Source organism: Rhagoletis zephyria, unplaced genomic scaffold, assembly GCF_001687245.7.
Source record: "Rhagoletis zephyria isolate East Lansing unplaced genomic scaffold, Rhagoletis_zephyria_1.1 Rzeph_scaffold_00026, whole genome shotgun sequence".
NCBI lineage: Eukaryota > Metazoa > Arthropoda > Insecta > Diptera > Tephritidae > Rhagoletis > Rhagoletis zephyria.
In genome coordinates this window covers 491,344-511,649 of record NW_016157110.1, presented here as the reverse complement: position 1 = coordinate 511,649, position 20,306 = coordinate 491,344, and the positions used below count along the sequence as shown (strand labels likewise).

The 20,306-nt window shown below is 35.8% G+C and overlaps 2 protein-coding genes across 2 annotated transcripts in view; one reads left to right on the top strand and one right to left on the bottom strand.

Moving 5' to 3' along the window:
- Window positions 1-20,306, bottom strand: part of stol (voltage-dependent calcium channel subunit stolid) — a 524,452-nt gene that overhangs the window by 284,856 nt on the left and 219,290 nt on the right. The gene's annotated exons all lie outside the window — the stretch shown is intronic.
- On the top strand, window positions 5,974-8,498 carry LOC108363303 (uncharacterized). Its single transcript, XM_017616645.1, has 3 exons — window positions 5,974-6,004; window positions 8,067-8,220; window positions 8,261-8,498. The coding sequence occupies exons 1-3, from the start codon at window positions 5,990-5,992 to the stop codon at window positions 8,446-8,448; spliced, it is 357 nt and encodes a 118-aa protein (XP_017472134.1). The 5' UTR covers window positions 5,974-5,989; the 3' UTR covers window positions 8,449-8,498.

Here is a 20,306-nt window from a genome sequence, read left to right as displayed (position 1 = left end):
AAAAGTAAACAGGCAATGATTAATTTTATTACACGGCGTGCAAATTTGCACACATTAAAAGAGGAAACTGGTTACCTCTCTCAATATGCGCAAATAAACAAAATTTTTTTAGAATGTATTTAAAGTCTTTTCAGTAAAATTCATAAAAGTTTCTTTAAATAAATCATACATTGAAAACTTCTTTCTTTTTAAATTAACAAATGAAAATATGTGATATGAAAGAGATTACTAAAGAAAGAGTATAATTTACTTTATATATATCGTCGTTTAAAGTAAAAAACCGCGTACCGTCATTCTGCAAAACCGCGTAACTGACATTTGCTGCCAAAAATTGGATTTTCTCACACAAGCTCTTGGCTCAATCCTTATCCATTCGTCCTGAAATATACTAGCCAGAAATGCGATTGCTTTATAAAAAAGAGAACCATTTTTAAATATAAGTGTTTTTACTCTCTAGAAAATAATTTATGCAACGTCACATACGCGGTTTTGCATTACCTTGATATGCGGTTTTGTACTTTAAACGACGATATGTATATTATGATCTTGCTTAAAGCATCCTTTTAAGCTAATTAAAGCAATTGCGCTTTTACCTATTTTGATGAGATCTCTCATATGTTCATTGCTTCGTTCACAAAAAAAATGCTTTAATTTCACGCTTAAGTAGCGACCATCTTTAATAAAAACCGATTTTTGAACGAAAAAACCTTTATAGGAAATATAAAATTTTGGCCTATTTAAAAAAGTATCCACATTTATACTTACCGGAAAAAATAAGTGTCCCGCAAAAATTCGTCTAAAAATGTATCCAATTGGATCTATTTAGATCCAAACGGCATCCCTGATTGGAGCGCCATCTATTGTTTTTTCGTGCGAGCTATCTTTCACATATGAGTAAGTAGTCACGCTAATCTTTTCAAATATGAGCAAGCAGGCAAACTATTTGGTTTGAAAAATCACACGTACACGAAACTTCTGGGAGCATTTTTGATTCACTATTAAGAATGTGATAGCAAAACGTGCCGAACTTAGCGGGCACGCGTGACGGTCACGTCACTAGGAAAGTGACCGTCACTGCTCTTGCTGGGTATGTACATACGGATAAGTCTGTACAGTAAAATGAATCGTTATACGCAGCTAATTTGTTTTTATACCCGAGCGCACTTGTGCACAAGGATATATTAATTTTGTTCACATAACGGTTGTTTGTAACAGCCAAAACGAATCGAGATAGATATAGACAAATGTATACATATATGCTCAGAATGAATAGAGAAGTCGATTAAGCCATGTCTGTCTGTCCGTCCGTCTGTCCGTCCGTCAGTGTACACGATAACTTGAGCAAAAATTGAGATATCTCAACGAAATTTGGTATGTAGGTTTCCGTTAATCCAAGGTAAGTTGTTATTGAAAATGGGCGAAATCGAACAGTAAGCACGTCCACTTCCCATATAACGGTAATTTCCAGAAATACGAAAACTGCGATATTTTAGTAACTGCTGAAGATAATTCACTCAAAATTGATATTTGCAACAATTTTTAGACTAAAAATAAGAATATTATAAATTTTTGGAAAATGGGCGTAGCCACGCCCACTTATGATTACATTTGCATATCTTGGTAACCGCTGCACCAATTTCTTCCAAACTTGGCAGAGTTGTTGGCCTTGATACAGCAAACTAAATGGCTGAAAATTTTAAAAATCGGACAATAACCACGCCCACATCCCATATAACGGTAATATTCAGAAATACGAAAACTGCCATATTTTAGTAACTACTGATAATAATTCACTCAAAGTTTATATTTACAACAATTTTTAGACTAAAAATAAGAATATTATAAATTTTTGGAAAATGGGCGTAGCCACGCCCACTTATGGTTACATTTGCATATCTTGGTAACCGCTGCACCAATTTCTTCCAAACTTGGCACAGTTATTAGCCTTAGTACAGCATACTAAATCGTCGAAAATTTTAAAAATCAGATAATAACCACGCCCGCATCCCATATAACGGTAATTTCGAGAAATACAAAATCTTCGATAAATCAGTAAATATTAAAGCTAATTTATTCAAAATTGATGCTTGCAACAATTCTTTACCAAGAAATACGTTTATGGTAAAATTTTGGAAAATGGACGAGGAACCGCCCACTTATGATCACATATATGTATATCGGTAACCGTTATACCAATTTGTACCAAACTCGGAATTTTTATTGTTCTTGCCACATAAAAGCAAAACGTTGAAAATTATTCAAATCGGACTAAAATTACGGCCGGTTTTCATATAACGGTAAATTTCAAAAATGCTTGAAACTGGAATACTTCGAAATTTAAGGACGCTAATTTGCTCAAAATTTATTCACCCCGGCTTATCATCGGTTCCGCCCGAACTTAGACTTTCTTACTTGTTGTTAATCTAGTTGTGTTTTAGTTTTACTAGTTTATGTTAACTATGTTTTTAAAAAATTTGACATCGAAAACAAATATTAAAACTCAAAAAAATTGTTGGTTGGTTTTGGTTGGTTATGGTAGGAAAAAAAATTTGTCTGTGGCAACGCTGGTTACCAAATCTTGTATTAAGATAAATAAAGTGTCTTTTTTATGCGGTTTTTTTATGCAGATTTGAATTTATTGATCACTGTTCTTCACGTTTTAACCCGACGTTTCACACGGATGACATCGCGGCTGCATATTTACTTTGTTTATAGCTAATATCAAGTAGTATGACAAGTGTACCACACGACGTTGGTATCGATGCGGGCCAATTAGTTTTAGTTTTGATGTTATTTATTTGTTTATATATGTACGTGAATTTTAACACATGTTTATATGTAAGTCCAAATATGTGATAGTTTTATTATTGTTTGTAGAACCGTTTACACATTTTTATACGGCCTTACTAATTTTTAAAAATGTATGTATATTTATATGTTGATGTTAAAATAAGAGGAGGAAAAACGCCCCTGAAGATGCTAAGGAATTTAGCGGAACGTCGGGTTAAAACGTGAAGAACAGTGTTTTCTTGCACATAAAAGTAGTGATCAATAAGCCTATAAAATACCAGAAATAATCTACCATAAATTGATCATTAACTAAAAATCAAATCAAATATAATAAAGCTTTTGATAATCATCTAGATCGAACCAAATCATAGATTTGGTTGAAGAATTATTTGGGTCCGGTAATTAGTAATCAATATTATTTTAATACATATTTCTACAAATTCTTTTCAACGTAGCATAAAAGGATTTTATTATGTTCTGCTAATAAGATATGTTTACGAAATCGTAGTTGAGACAACTGCGATTTGCTTTGAGAGCGGAAAATATTCATGCTAGAGAGCTACCCCTAAGTAAATGATTCGATCGTTGCCAGAGTGTCCAGATTGGGTGATTTAGCGCCGAATTAGCAATTTTTTGTTGAATGTTTGCACGTAAAAATTTAGGAAATCGCCTTGGGCGATTTTTTCTCTTGAAATAAATTTTTTTGGGCGCTACCATTTCGCCCGCGAAACTGTAATTAATATCAAATGAGCGCAACCACGGTTGTATGATAGTTTTCAACTAGGTTGCGTAAGTTCCACCTTTTCGTCCACTGCAGTTGAGAAATAAAAGATACTGATGCTTTGTATTTTTATATTTAGGATTTCACCAAATATAAAGATTTAATACCTCAATATACATATAACAACAATACAAAAGAAAATGATTCAGATGGTGTGTATAGATGATTTTGAGGAAATTGTGGATATAGCTCATCTCGCTTTATTATAGCTTTGTACTTTATTTCTAATCAATCAATATGAGTGATAATGAACTTATTAATTGGGCAGTCCTATTGCAAATCGAATGCAAAATGTGTTGATAGTATGTTTTAAAAGTGCACGTAAAATTGTTTGTTATGAGTTACTTGTGGTATATATTACTACTCTGAAGAAATTATATTATTTTTTTTTTGGTTTTAAAAACTATTCAAAAACAAGATGCCATTGTTAAAATAAAAAATTGTTAAGTGGATTTCATGAATTTTATATAAAAAAAGCCATTTGTCAATTTTGGGATTTTTTCTAAAGAAACTGCGCTTTTTTATTTAAACAATCCATACACCCTAATCGTTGCGCCTGCGCACATAAATCATGCGCAAGAGAGAGCAAAGCCTAATTTTGACTACTGAAAAATATTGGCGAAATAGACCGAAAACATACTTTGCGAAGTTTACCTTTTTCCAGCTTTTTATAAAACAACAGGAAAAATCTGCTAATTTATCCGATTTCCTTTAATAGCTGCAGCAAATCTATAGAAAATAATGGGAATTAGGGACACGAATTTCGATACGATACGATACCATATCGATACTTTTGCCATTCGATACCGATATTTTATACTCGATAGTTTTACAACGATATTTTTTGGAATCGAGTACATGAACTTCAGTATCGTATCGTATTTTCGGAAAAAATTCTACCAGTCATAAGTTAATATGAAACAACCTATGGTTCGCACAGACGCTACGTTGTAAGCTTATCCCTTTCTAATGCTTGGCGCGCTATGTCATCAGATTTGCGCCAAAAGTTTACAGTTACATATTCGACTTCACCAAAAGTAGCGGTAGTTTGCCAAATAAGTATTACCATGTATTTCGTCATAATCAGAGTTTCCTCTGTTGTTATTTATATTAAGAACACTTGTAATTTTTGCATACTAAATACAAGTAAAATCCAGTTAGAGTTATAATAAATCTAACATATTACGGAAGCTTGAATAGATTTGAAAAAATATTAGAGAAAATGTTGTTCTTTTAGCAAGTTTTTTTACTAATTTATAATAAAACATTTTCTTAAAAGAACTTTGATTAATAATGTACTAGTTTTACTTGATAAACTCTGATATTTTGTTGATTTTTTAGTATAAGTACAAAGTTTTTGTGGAAGTGTCCTTTTACAAAGCATTAAAAATCGACTTTATTTTTTGAATAAGAACAAGACGCATTTAACAGGTAGTAGCAATGTCTTTAGTTTTTGCTTTTGCTCTCTATAATGTCAAAATCTGTCAACAAAGGTTGATAGCTTAGAGTAATATAAGCAAAGTTTGACAATTTAGAGACCAGATACAAACAATCAAACCATGTGCTCTACGTGCTGAATGTGCATTGGAATTATGCCATTATATTATTTGCAAATTATAAAATTCATTGAAGATTTCGAAAAATAGATTGTGTAAATAAATACTTTTACAACTTTCATATTAGTATGAAAGCAAAATTGTTTGCCTCGTAAATACGTATATACGTATATATTTAACAATGTTATATGTTTTAATATATTTTTTACATATTTAAAACAAAAAGACATTATAAAATTACATGCAATCGCTTTTTGGCCAACTAAGGGTGTACAAATTAAAAACGACTCTGTGTTCGGGTTCTAATAGAGCAGTGGCAACACTTAACACTGTACTGATACAAAACTCATCTTCATTTACACATTGAGATTTGGTCATTGTACATTGCTGCAAGCAATATCGTTGGTCATTGTATTTTTTGGTAAGTGTTCAATTTTACTACACATTTTACAATATTTTAAATTAAATAAATATTTACAGGTTATGAAAACGAGCGAGATTTGGAAATATTACTCGGCGAAAAATGAAAAGGAGGCAAATTGCAAAATTTGCTTCAAGACCATAAAGCGCTCGGGAAACACCACAAACTTGCAAAAGCACATTCGGACACACCCGGAATGGTATTATAATTATAATTTTTTATCTAAATGCAGATATGTAATTGTTTATATTCCAGCGCTAGAAGAGATGTGCAAAGTGTAGATGAAAGGCAGAGAAAGATGCCTGGGTGTAAGGAACCGGCACAAGAACGCAACAATGGGACATCGCCAAGACCTAGCGATGTTTCGGAGGAGAACGAAAAATCCTCACCAATGACACTTACGCCGAAATCAGCTTCAACTAGGCAGCAGCGTTTGGGGGAATGTCTAAAACGACAGTAAGTTTGCTTCATTCTGTGTTAAAAAGTGTGGTTTCGTTTGTTTCATCGCTATTGTGAATTTTAATGGCAGAATTAACGTTTTTAAATTAAGATGCTATTTGTCGGGCTATCGCGCTTCTCATTTATTCAGTGCTATTACAATGATGCATGTTTTTGTTTCAAATTGCTATTCCATCATGTACATATCGACTGCTGAGTGGAAGATCGACCTATCTCGGCAGCCAGTTCGAAAACGAACTATCTCAAAAAACTTTTCAAGAACGCCCTATTCAGGACTATTGAAAAACACTGTAGCTCAGAATTCGGTTCAAAAATGCCCTATCTCACTTCAAAATGTATTGAAAATGTGCTGATATAGGGCGGGTTTCAATCGGCAGCTGAGATAGGGCGTTCTTCAATCAAATTCTGAGATAGAGTGTTTTTCAATAGTTCTGAATAGGGCGTTCTTGAAAAGTTTTTCGAGATAGTGCGTTTTCGAACTGGCTGCCGAGATAGGTCGATCTTCCGCTCAGCGGTCGATATAGTGCCACACAAAACTATTGGCAGAGAATATTTCATACTATGTAAAATTTTTAATTTTAATTTTTTATCCGCAAATTTTTTATAAAACATATAGTTTCTACTGCTACAAAAAAAAAACAATCAAAAAAGTCTCTCAACTCTGCAAAACTCAAGAAAATTCAGTAAAATTGCATACATATTTGCAAATTTCTAAATCAGATTTTTCAGAAAACATTTGAAAATTCAGTGTTATAGCTCATTAAATTTTAGGACAATAAAGTGCAAGTTTCATGTTCCTAAAAAATCTTACTGATTTTTGGCCATTTTTTATGACAGTGTCACGTAGTTCCTTCCATCCAAAGTTTGTTCGACAATTTTTTATATGGAAGAAGCTACGTGACACTGTCATAAAAAATGGCCAAAAATCAATAAGATTTTTTAGGAACATGAAACTTGCACTTTATTGTCCTAAAATTTAATGGGCTATAATACTGAATTTTCAAATTTTTTCTGAAAAATCCGATTTAGAAATTTGCAAATATGTATGCAATTTTCTTGAGTTTTACATAGTGTGAAAAATTCTCTGCCAATAGTTTTGTGTGGCACTGTATAGAATAAGGTCATATAAAAATAGATGGCTTATAACGATTCCGCTTTCGGTCAAAATCTTTAAACATAATATATAGTTAGTTAAAGTGATTAGCTCACTGTGGAACTTCGGTACAGAAATTATAGTTAAAATAAGCAGTTTTCGTTTTGTTGCAAGCTTTTATTTATCTGGCTCGACTTGCATGCATACAGCGAGTCACAGTTTTGATCACAGTGATTTTTTTTACAATATTCAACATGTTTTTCAAGTTGAGTCTTTTACGTTAATTTTCCATAAAAACAAAAATATAGTTTATATTATATTATAATAAATCAGTTTTGTAAAAAATTTAAAAACATTAACAAATTTTAAGCAAATTTTCAAAATCGTTAGATGTTTTTCGGGTATGTAGTTTTGTAGCCATTAATTTTAGTAACTTAAAGTGCAAGCTTGAAGTGAGAAATTTTAGTCACATACAAATTTTTAAAAATTATACAAAAATGTGGAGTATTATAAAAAAATTAATGTGTTATCAAAACTGGGACTCACTGTGTAAGTGATATATTTATTGTTTGAAGTGCCATAGCTGCTCGAATGTTGTTATTAAAGCTGACCGGTTAAGAATTCAAAAAAAAAATATTAAGAACTTGTTAAATCCAGTTTGATTTTGTTAGAAAAGTAAATTATTTAAAAAAAATTGTTCTTTTTGTTCATGAACGGCTTGTTAAGTTTCAAAAAACTCGATTTTTTTTCTAGCTGCAAGAAATGGGAAACCAACTGAATGAAGTTTTTTAAGAATTGACCAATCAAAGCGTAACAATGGGTCAATATTGGAGTTACAGCAAAGAAAGTAATTGGAATTGCGTAATATTTTTTATATCATTCTTTGGCATATACTGCAATTTACTTTGTTTTTGAAATTTTTAAATTAAATTCAGAGCACTATCAAACAACTATTTATTGCTTTAGATCTTTATACGCGGAAGTAGGTGCGCAGGAAGTGGCTATTGCCAAACACATTCTGTACTTTATATGCAAGGACAAAAGACCATTCGATATCGTGAAAGGCAAAGGGTTCCAGAAACTTTTAAAACTGTTGTGCCCTTCGTACACCATTGCTTCAGTTGACACCCTAAAGTCCAGACTAGATGACATTTACACAGTAAAAATGAATGAGGTTATTGGAACCTTTCAAGAAGTGTCTTCATTTGCTCTTACGTGCGATGTGTGGACTGAGACGATGTGCACAAAGAGTTTCCTGGGCGTAACTGCACATTATATACACAACAACAAAATGATGAGCAGATGCCTAGCCACAAAGGAATTGGAAGAGCGACATACTGCTGACTAAATAGCCGAAAATTTAAGATCGGTTTGCGCGAAGTTCCATATTGAAGCAAGCAAAATAACGTGCGTTGTTACCGATAATGGTGCAAATATGGTGGCAGCTGTCAATGCTTTTGTGGGTAGATCCAATCACTTATCCTGTTTTGCATTTTCATTGAACTTAATAGTTGAGTCCGTCTATAAACTTGAATCTTTCTGCGCGCTTTGCGAAAAAGTAAGAAATATTGTTAAGTTTTTTAAAAATAGCGTTGTATATAGTGACAAACTCCGCTCTTCGCAAAATTGCAATCCGCCATTAAAACCAATTTTAGATGTTCGAACGCGCTGGAATTCATTGTACTATATGTTGGACCGGTATGTACAGCTCGCGCCAACAATTCACCAAATTTTAGTCCTTGATTCCAAAGCGCCTCCTATACCAACAGCTCAAGAGTTAGAGACGATTACAACTATCTTGGAAGTTTTAAAGCCGTTTGAAATTGCAACAAAGGAAATCTCTGGAGAACAATTTGTGAGTCAGTAAAGTTATCCCAATAATTAAAACCCTTCGTGCACAAATGAGAAATGAGATGGTAAAAAACGGTTCGAATAACGACATAGTTAACAAAGTGAAAATGGTTCTAAATGACCAATTAACTATTCGCTTCAAAAATATTGAAGAAAATCACATTCTTGCCTTGTCATGTGTTTTAGACCCAAGATTCAAAAATATTGCGTTTTCCGATCCGTGTGCTTATGCCAGATGCCTATCTTGGCTGCGGGATATGCAAAGTCATGAGGAAGTGTCTGAGGCACAAAAAGATTCTGACGTGGAAGTTGTAGAATCCCCCGAAAAGAATGATTTTTGGAACCACATTAGAACCTTGGCATCTGGTAGGGAAGGGGGTCGCGCGACACAACAAAGGGAAAGCATTAGTGAATACATACATTGCAAACTTCTTCCAGTAAATGCTGATCCGTTGCATTTCTGAAAAGAAAATATAATCAAATATCCTTTTTTATCTAAAACTGCGCTTAGATATCTTGGGATACCAGCAACGTCTGTCCCGTCAGAACGATTGTTTTCTAAGGCAGGCTTCACAATGGCGAAAACGCGCAACAGGTTGGCGGGTAAGAGGCTAGATAAATTGCTTTTCTTGGCGGATTGCACTGAGGAGGAGTGGGGTTTTTGAAGAGGATTTTTCGCGTTCAATATGTTTACGGATATTCAACTCATTTTTTGATTAATTCTTTAATTTATACGAGTTGCATTTTCGTAGTATGCATAAAAAGGCAAGCAAAACTGTATTTCTATTTACTGGGAGAATTTCTAGTCAGTATTTTAAGTACAAAATTCATTTTTTTTTTAATTAAATAACTTTTTATTTCTTATTTAAGAAAAAAAAAGACAATGTTAATTAAATTCACATTACAACACTAAAAGTGTATAAGACTGAACTGTACTCAACTAAAATGTATTACATTAATGTAATTTATAATATTTTTATAATAAATTAAAAGTATAAAACAGTTTAATTAAATTATTTTTGGCGAGTTTAAGGTAATGTATCTTCACTTCAGAATTTAATTGTAAAGCAATAGGATATATCTGTGGTCATAAGCTATAACCGCCTAAGTCGAAAAACCTGAACTCGAGAAAAAACGTTTTAATCATTTGGATTGCAATGTTAACGTAATGGGGAATCTAAAATATGTTCGTCTATAATTTTTTAAATAGCCTAGCTAGCGAGATGTAGATTTCACATACACATGGGATAGTAGTTGTATGTAGAATACGATAGCATATAGAACTCAATTCTTTCTTAAGTCGTCTTAGGCGGTTATTGCTTATGACAACAGATATGTGTATTACATAAAATATGTAAATCCTGCATTTATATGAATATGCCTTAACATTCTGCGTCAGGCTTGGGCCGATTTCCTTGCATGGGATTTCGCTGTGTGCCTCAAGATTTGTTTCGCATTCCAATGGCTAGTTAAGGAGCTTTAATGGGCACCAAAGAGGTTAGTAATGTTGCGTTCCAGATGCTTCACGATTTGCAGGTTTTACAGGATTTGCAGGAAAAGCTGTTTTCTCCATTAATAAACCTTATGGAAGGTTGTCACCTGGAACGGCTTCCTGTAAAAACTTGCAAATCGTGAAACATCTGGAACGTAACTTATGTGTTGGGATTTCAACCCGCTCCTTCTGTGTAGTAAGTAAAAACTTATTAAATTAGAAATTAAGAATTTTTTCATGTGAATTTGGTATCGATATTTTGGGTATTGTTTCGATATTAATGAGTACCCGATTTTTTTAGAGCGATACTTTAAATGAGTACCATATCGGTACTTTCGGTTCGATATCGTGTCCCTAATGGGAATTGCCATAAGTATATTAGAAAGCAGTTTAAATATATTTCAGAAATCAAATAGCAAATATGGGTCAAAAAGCAATTGCGTCAATTTGAGGCCCCAACTACTGAAAATATGAAATTTTAATAAATCCTAGACCCAGGCCTGAATGGGCGAATCAAATTAATAAAAAAGTTAAAAATGTTATCATATGCGGGGAACTTAAGCTTTTATGGTTTCAATAGATTAAAAAATGCACTCCAACAATTGCAAAGGTACTGCGTTTTTAGATTTCACACCATCATTCGAGAGGGGAGTACATCGGTCTAGGGCGCAATGACGTTTTATGGAAGAAATTAATTCCAATTTCGAATATAATACAAACAGAATTAAGAATTTTAGGAGAGCTAAGTAAAGTGTTAATTTTTCTTAGTGGCTGTTCTAAATGCAATGTAAAATGTTTAAGAGAATACATAATATGATTTTGTTCATTTCTTCCTTTTGACCACTTTTCCCCACTTTTTCCCATACAGTAAAGGTAAAAGAAAAAAATAAGATTAAAAATTCATCTGAAAAAGATGATTGTACCTAAAATCTGGTGATTGTACCTAATGCACCTTTAGGTCAGCAAACGTCGGAAAAAAGTCAAATTGTACCTACTTTTTCATCCCGGGTATACATAGCTATAATATGTATGAAACTATGTACAATCTTGTCTGTTTCAGTTATAGTTTTGCTATCGTCTGGAGTTATTCTGGTGCGTGCGTAGTTATTTAAAATATGTGTATTAATATTTTGATTCAGGACAACCGGGCGTTTCTCATTGGATATTGAATTCAACCTAGTTATAATTTAAAAGTGTGTATGTACCCAATGGCTCAGTGCGTAGAAGTCCACGTAAGTGGGAAAAGCTTTTGACTGCCATTAGCCTTGGAGTGGCCAGAAGAATTTAATGATGAGCTTTACAATTATATCGACATATTGAACCAATTTTCTTACGCATTTTAAGTTTTTAAATTAGGTTGCTTAGAAAGAGTTTGATTTGGCAATTGTGTAGCCTGTTTTTAGTGGGATAGAAGTTCATAACCCAAGTTATAGATTATGTACGAAGTTATCTTTTTTCATTTCCATCGAAATTCATGAAGTTGTCCGCTTTCCATGGTTGTACAACACAATCAATAAGTTGCAGTTTACTCAAAATAATAGCTTTTTATATTTCAAAAGTATTCACAAATACTTACATTTTGCAACACATCATTAATATTTAATGCGTACGCTTTAGTTATTTGTGCAATGATTTTGGGTTGTTGTGTTCAAACGCGTGACCCGACTCTAAAAAACTTGAATATACACGTGTAGTAAAAGTATTAAATTTCAATTTGTGCTGTGTGCGAGTTGACCTAAGTTTTAGTACCTAAACTAATATTCCACTGGAAATTTCCAGCACTGCTACAATTTAGGGAAACAACTGCTAAAACTGCGCGAGTTCGCATCGACAACCTAAATTGTTTGGGCAGAAGTAAAGAATAGGGCCCACTCACCTAGGAAAAAAATATACATAGTGCATAAAAGGCATTTGAATTACCATCCATATCCACATTTTAAAATTCGGTTCAATAATTTTCGAAAAAATGCTTTTGAAAATTTTGGAAGTTTCACTTTTGCCGCCCCTTTTAATTTGCAGCAAAAAAAAGTGTTTACCATCAGGAATAAGAGTAAGACACGACCACTTTTTCTTTTTTACTAGCACAATGGGCATTTTTCTGAATACTCTCTTTCTTGTGCCATAGCGATGATAAAAATTATTTATAACTTCTAAAAAAACATTGTTCGCTTATTCGCCCGCCCAAATATATTTCACAGTTCAATTTAGATTGAAAAGTGTGCTCGAAAAAAATCTAAGGGCCGATTGTTCAAAGTCCGGCTAGCAGAAATCGCAGGTAGAAGCACCCGTTAAACACAACGACTGCTTTATCGATCACATGTTATATGCATGATGTCGAATACGTCGATAGTGTAGTCAAAGTGATAATCAGACATTGAACAACCGGCCCTAAATTGTTCCTATTCACTGCATTACAGGAACTTTCCAGTGCTTTATGATTTTTGAAATAAGCATTTTTTTGTAAATTTCGATGTGGGTTCTGCGCAAAAATACTGTGGATGGCGTATCCGGAATTATATGCACAAGAAATGTTGTATAAGTAAATCAAACACGGTATTTTGGTTTGATAATTTTTATTTCCCTTGCTATGCAAGGGCAGCCGATAATGCCGAGCGAGTCAATACAACTGATTTTAGCGGTGCCTGCACCTGAATTCCTAACTCCCTAACTGCCAACACCTCACGTGGACTGCCGTGTGACTCTTCTTTGCTGAATCTGCGATTCCCACGATTTTGGACTGCAGGTGTTCGTTGTTGCTGGCAAGCGCTTCCGTTGTTATGGCTCCGTTACCTGAGCTGCAGCTGCGCTTTTTATTTTTACTGATGTAGTTGTTTGCGCTGCGCTTACGGATTTTGTTCAGTTGTGTGTGCCTACTGCATTATGTTATTTTGCTTTATTATTGTGGCTGCCTACTGCGGTATGTTAACTATTCCCCCGCTAGAAGAGGAGACGTCCACGGATTCCTTAAGCACGTTGCTCAATATTGCAATGTTAGCGTTGCGTTTCCGTCGCTTGTTGATTATATAGGCTAATACGACAACAACAAAAAAGGCAATTGTAAGGGCGTAAGCTAGAAGCCATTGGGACGATTGTGTTTCAACAAATCCCCTCAACGATGCAATATGTTGCAGATTCTTTTGGTTAATATTGTACAGGTATGGAAGTGACAAAAATATAGTATGGTTTGTCAGGTTCAGGAATTGCGCGGGTGTGGTCTCAGGATACGCGCGTACTATCTTTCGCCAATTGATGTACGTGGTGCCATTAATGGTAACATTCTCTGTAAACTTTATCATAAATGTTCCATTCAAATTTACTGGGGGAGAATTTTCTTCACGAACTTCGACCAATTTATCGTTTATAACAACTAAGCCGTCGTCAATTTCTTCCACTGGGTCGATATGGTCTGCTGTAATAGTCTGGCAGGATGCTGGGCGTTGGCTTAACAAATTTAAAACACAAGAGCTATTTACATTTGAAACTTGACAAAATATAGTTGACAATGAGTTTTTACAATTCACAAGTTGTTGATATTTACTGTTACACTTGGACACTATACTAGTCTCTATCATAATTGATTTAGAATTTTTTACAACGGGCTTAATTCTGATTTTCTTACAATTCTGTTCTACTATTGGATATTTAATTATGAAATAAATATTGTCATAATTTTGTAAAATTTTTAATTTTGAGACTGTTAGTAAATCGCTTATTGTGATATTTGTAGAGTGCTCAGTGATTAGTAAGTTTTTAACCTCATCACTATTTAACAATATTGGATTGATTAACTGTATCTTCCCCAAGGTGACTGAATACAGAGCTGATTCTATTTCGTCTATTAACGCTCTGTTCCTTGTTGATATCAGTTCAAATAGGTGCCCCGTGTCAAGCTCATGTTTTTTTGTTGTGCTAATTATTTTGTTTACGGTGTCAGTTAACTGGTTTATTTTAACTTGGAGCTGGCTATTAATGTAAATCTGTTGCTCATTTGCTTCGATCAAGGAGTCCGTTCGTGTTTGAAGTTGGTTGAAGTCATCGAAATCGGGAGTTCCCGCTACATATTTGAGAGCAGTTCCCAAGAAGTTAATGCTACGGGAATGTCGGTGGTGAATCCTTAATGAATCTAGTAGTCGTAATATGCGGTCTATGTCCAGCTGCACTGTTTTCCTAATGTGGGACTGTGGAAAGTTCTCCAGAAGGTCGTGCGTTTCTTCGGCGATGTTCTCGTAAATGGTCAAATTTAGGTGGTGTATGATATGGTTATATTGGCTATAGATGGCAACCTCTCCATCCGATATAGGGATGTAAACTGAGTCAGTATAATTAAAAATTTCCGACCGCGCTAATGCAGCTGCCGTTAGAATCAGGAGCCTATTAATTAAAAAAAATTTTCTTAGATTACCTTTATGAATTCTCTTGCCGTCAATAAGGACTGTGGTTCCCAAATCTTTTTCCACTATTTTTTCTGTGTATAGTTTACTGAGTTTATTACCCAGTCTTCTATTAGATTTTATAAAAACCTTTTCGCCTGGCTTAAAAATTTTAGTTTGCCTATTTCTGTTGTGGTAGCTAAGTTCAGAGTTTTGCGCTTTTATTAAGTTGTTTTTAATTCCGTCCAAGTATTTTGATGATGCGGAGTGAATTATGTCGATGGGCCGTTGCCCTGTTACGGAGTGTATTGTCCTGTTGTATTTGTAATTCGCGAGTAGAATAAGATCGTTCGTGTCATTTAGTCCCTGGCTTAGTTTAATACACCGGCTGATTTCCGAAAGAGTTCCGTGAAATCGTTCTATCTGTCCGTTCGTTGTACTATGGTGTGGTGGTGTCGTAAATATCGAAATATTAAAATGATCTTTTAGCAAGGATTTTATTGTCATAGAGTTTAGTGACTTTTCGTTATCACAAACAAGGCTTTTAGTGTCTCTGAAAAAGTTCATAATTCGTATCAAGGGTTCCTTTATATCGACTATTGACCTAGAGGGAATAGACTGAACTATAGAAAATTTTGAGAATTTGTCGATGCAAGTTATGTAATGCTTATTATCCGTTGAAAAAATATCCACATGTAGAATTTCTCCGGGCTTGCTAGGGATTGGCGTCCTTCCCATTTCAGGGTTTGGCGGGTGGCGCTGATATTTCGCTTCCTGGCAAATTTTGCAATTAAGTAAAATTTCTTTTAACATTTTGCGCATGTTTGGAAAATAATAGTCTCTTAAGACTTGCTTCATATTTTCTTTAAGAGACCGATGAGCTCTATTATGTTCCGCGTACAGAATTTCTTTTTGATCATCCTCGTTAAAGATGTCAGTTACCAAATTTTTTGTATGGACGTATTTGACAGATGGAAAATCAGCTTTAACTCTGTTTTGAATTTTTCCTAATACAGATAGGTCGCATAGCAATCCATTGGTAACGTTGGGATTGATGCAGTCCTTTAACTGATCAGAAACATTGTCTATATTATGAAAAATGATATAGTGCCTGATGCGTGATTGGAACAGAATTTTTTTGGTATTTGAATTTGTATCTCCACTTTCGAGAACAATCTGATTTACGAATGAACTGATCGGGTTCGCAACCGTGGAAATTACTTCTGTGGACGATTCTTCACTGTGAACAGTCTCGCCGTCAGAGTGAGACATGGCTTTGGGTTCTAAACTGTTTATATGCTGCCTTGATAACGCGTCTGCGACAACGTTTTCTTTGCCTGGTTTGTAATGAAATTTAGGGGAGAACTCTTCCACGAAGGCTCTCCACCGCTTCAATTTCGCATTCGGATTTTTATCCGATATCGAAAAAGTGAGCGGTTGATGGTCGGTAAAGATGTTGATATTGTTTGCCCCATATAGATAGTTTCTAACTTTCTGAAAGGCCCAGACAATCGCGAGAAGTTCTCGCTCATTTGTAGCATAGTTTTCTTCTGTTTGCGACAAAGTGCGCGATATCATAGTGATGGGTCTGCTTCCTTGAGAAAGGACTGCACCCAAGGCGTGAGATTTCGCGTCTGTGGTCAGATCGAAAGGCTTTTCGTAGTCGGGATAAAGAAGGAGAATGTCCTCTGAAGACAGAATATTCTTGATTTTTCGGAACGCTTCATGGGCTTCATCATCAAATGTAATTTTTATGTTTTTAAGAGGAGTTGGTGCCAATTGTTCCATTAGATTGTAGATATTTTGTGAGGGGTTTGGCAATCAGTGCATAATCTTTAATAAAGCGCCAATAATAGCTAGACAAACCTAAAATGGAACGCAATGCGCGGAGTGTTTTCGGAACCTCGTTGTTGATTATGTCTGAAATTCAACGNTCAACCTCCGGTTTAAAAGTTTGAGTTTTTTCCAAGGAGACCCTCATGTTGGCTGAATATAATTTTTCAAGCACTCGGCTGACGTCCTGCAGGTGAGTTTCGTTATCATTGGAAAAGATGATGATGTCATCTATGTAAACGTGACATGTTCTCCCGATATCTTCCCTCAGTACGTCGTCAATAGCTCGCTGAAAAATGCTCGGCCCATTTTTTAACCCAAATGGTAATCTACAAAACTCGTACTTTCCGTTATTCACGCAAAATGCGGATTTTTCCCTGTCCTTCTCAGCAAGTACAATCTGATGAAACCCAGATTTCAAGTCTATTGTCGTAAAAATCGTAGGGAAATCATCCTAGGTTTGAAAGGATTACGGATGTGTCAGGAATTGGATACTTATCGCTTATGGTTTTTTCGTTGAGCTTTTTGAAATCTATGACCATGCGCAGTTTTTTCTTTATGAACCAGCGTGATGGGCTAATTATACCATCGCGCAAGAGATTGTTAACTTCCTCGTTAACGAATTCAGAGGCGGCCATTGGATACGGGTATGATTTGGAGTAAACTGGGTCATCATTGCTTGTTCTGACAGTTGCCACAATATTTGTCTTGAACGGCAAAGATTCGTTTGGGTCAGAAAAAACGGCAGCGTATTTCGCTTTTAATTGTTCCATATCCCCATTTGCGATTATACTGTTAACATCGCTACAATGAAAATACATTAGCTTTTCTGAACCGTTTACATGAAAAAAAATTCCCCTTCTAATATCCAATCTAGCATCTATCTTTCGAAGGAGGTCGTAACCAATTATACCGTCAAAGGTCTTGAGCGTAGGTAAGATAAAGAAATCGGAGTTAGTATTGAAAATATTTATGATGCACTTACTGGTAATTTTATCAGTGCCATGAATGGAGCTAACTAAAAATGGGGAGGAAATAGGTTTTATACCCTTCCAGTTTGCATTTTTTACATAATTTTTTGACGCACCCGTGTCCACTAGAAATTTTAGTTGTTTTCCTTCGAATGCCCTGCTAACATATGGTAGCAGGGATCTATCCCTAAAAAATTGATCTCGTCGGATACTTCCTCTGGATCTGCACCATCGATATAACGGTTTTCATATCTGTCTGTCTGGTAGTAGTAGTCGGCATCCTCGTAATTTTCGGTTGAAGGATATTGTTCTAAATGGTTTATGCGTTGTATCTTGTTATTATTCAAACGATCGCTATCGCGTTGCCTTTTCTGCGCTAGCTGCATATCGGAGCTCTTTGGGTATTGATTCCCAAAGGCTGTCCTACCTGAAGGAAAAGCTTGGGGGTTAGAAGTAGTAGGTCGCGGCGGAGCTAATTGCGGTGTGGAAAGATCGTTGGGCCTATCGTTTCGTTGGGCGACCCGGAATCTAGAGAGGCTCGGGTCTACATCCATAGGAGTTGGTCGTGGTGGTGGTGGTCCGCTTGGTTGTCTAGGAAATAGTACACTGTTTCTTGCCAGAGGCATTCTATTAAGATTGCGTGTTTGCAAACTAAAGTCCGGAAATCTACTATCGGAAAATCTGTGTGCAAATAAGGAGCGCGCCTGATTGGATTCTAGCTCCTGTGCGAGTGCTAAGGCTGACGCCATGTCTGATGGTCTTGACGAAAATAAAATATCGCAGAGTGGGCGATTCAGTCCCGATATGAATACCCGTAACGCGTCTTGGCGGTACTTCGCATTTAACGATTCCAAGACATCCTTGTTTTGATAGGACATCAACGTTTTGTTAATTATTGCCGTTAATTTTTTCTCCATTTCGTCATAGAATTCAGTTATTGTCAGCTTTCCTTGACGAAGAGTTGACATTTCCTGTTCTAGTATGTAGACCGGTTTCTTGTCCGCGCACGTAAAGTCGAGCCTAGCTATAATAGCTTTGAAGTTAAGTACCATGTTAAAGGACGACAGAACTACTTTGTTGNAGTTATTGCCAGCTTTCCTTGACGAAGAGTTGACATTTCCTGTTCTAGTATGTAGACCGGTTTCTTGTGCGCGTACGTAAAGTCGAGCCTAGCTATAATAGTTTTGAAGTTAAGTACCGTGTTAAAGGACGACAGAACTGAATCCGCAGAACCCACTACTTTGTTGCTTATAATGGCCACGGCCTGATAATGCTTGGAACTGCCCTGCGCGGTTTCGAAAATTTTATAGGCAGTATGTGCTGCCTGACGCCACGACAAGTATCGTGACTGGTCACCTGGCAAGGACTTCACTACGTCCAGAGATCNATTCTGGCAAGGACTTCACTACGTCCAGAGATTCATCACACCTGACTGTCGGGTCGATTGTCACCTCCCGATATTCTTCAACCTGAGATGGTCTCTCTATCTGTGTGATCCTAGCTGTCAATGCGTCCACTGTCGATTGGAACTCCCGTCTTGTCTGTTCCGTTGCTGCCCGAACAGCGGCACTCATTAAAGTGCGAATGGTATTTTCGTCCATGTCGAGTCACTTTGTTTCAAAATTTACTTTTCTCTTAGTAATTTAATCTTTCTATCTTTANTAACTTATTTGTATGGTGGGTCCAAACCCACGGCCACGGTAGCGTATCCTTTTACGAGGATATTTTTACGTGGCCCCACGTTGGGCGCCAGTAAATCAAACACGGTTTTTTGGTTTGATAATTTTTATTTCCCTTGCTATGCAAGGGCAGCCGATAATGCCGAGCGAGTCAATACAACTGATTTTAGCGGTGCCTGCACCTGAATTCCTAACTCCCTAACTGCCAACACCTCACGTGGACTGCCGTGTGACTCTTCTTTGCTGAATCTGCGATTCCCACGATTTTGGACTGCAGGTGTTCGTTGTTGCTGGCAAGCGCTTCCGTTGTTATGGCTCCGTTACCTGAGCTGCAGCTGCGCTTTTTATTTTTACTGATGTAGTGGTTTGCGCTGCGCTTACGGCTGTGCTAGCTAGTCAGGGACAACGAAGTAATTTACAACAAGTTCTGTCCGGGCTACCGTTTGCCGGATAAAAAATGGGCGGCTTGGGCAGCTATTTAAAAAGTTTTGGGAGCAACAGTTTTACGGTTGCTAGACGTACTGATTTTATCAGCACAGTACTGATTTTTCAACTCTTGTACTGATTTTATTCATTTCTTCAATCAGTACGCTAATGTCCTGATTTTTCAAAATTTGTACTGATTTGTACTGAATTTTCAATTCAAACAAAATACTTTAGGATTTTCTTAAGGTTTTTACATAACGTTGGAACTTGTTTAAACTCACTGTAAAAAGTAAGAAGAAAATAGTTTAATTACAGTTGACATATTTCAAATAATATTTGATATATATATATTAGGCCGGGTCGATTTGTGGGGAGGCAAAAAAATCGCCCATTGCTCTGTGAAAATCATATTCTAGGGATCAAAATAAGAAACTTTGCCGAAGGAACCATACCTCTAAAACGAATTCTGATGTCCCCCAATTTGGGTCGAACTTTTGGGTAGGGGCAAATTTTGAAAAATCCCACTTTGACCCATTTAGAGTGCTCCAATCGAGTCCAAATGTATGACCGACCCCCACTAACTT

Excerpts from the sequence above, each read along its gene's own strand:
- LOC108363303 (XM_017616645.1), top strand. Across the intron at positions 8,221-8,260 it reads CTTCGTACACCATTGCTTCA|TAAAAATGAATGAGGTTATT; the intron begins GTTGACACCCTA and ends ACATTTACACAG.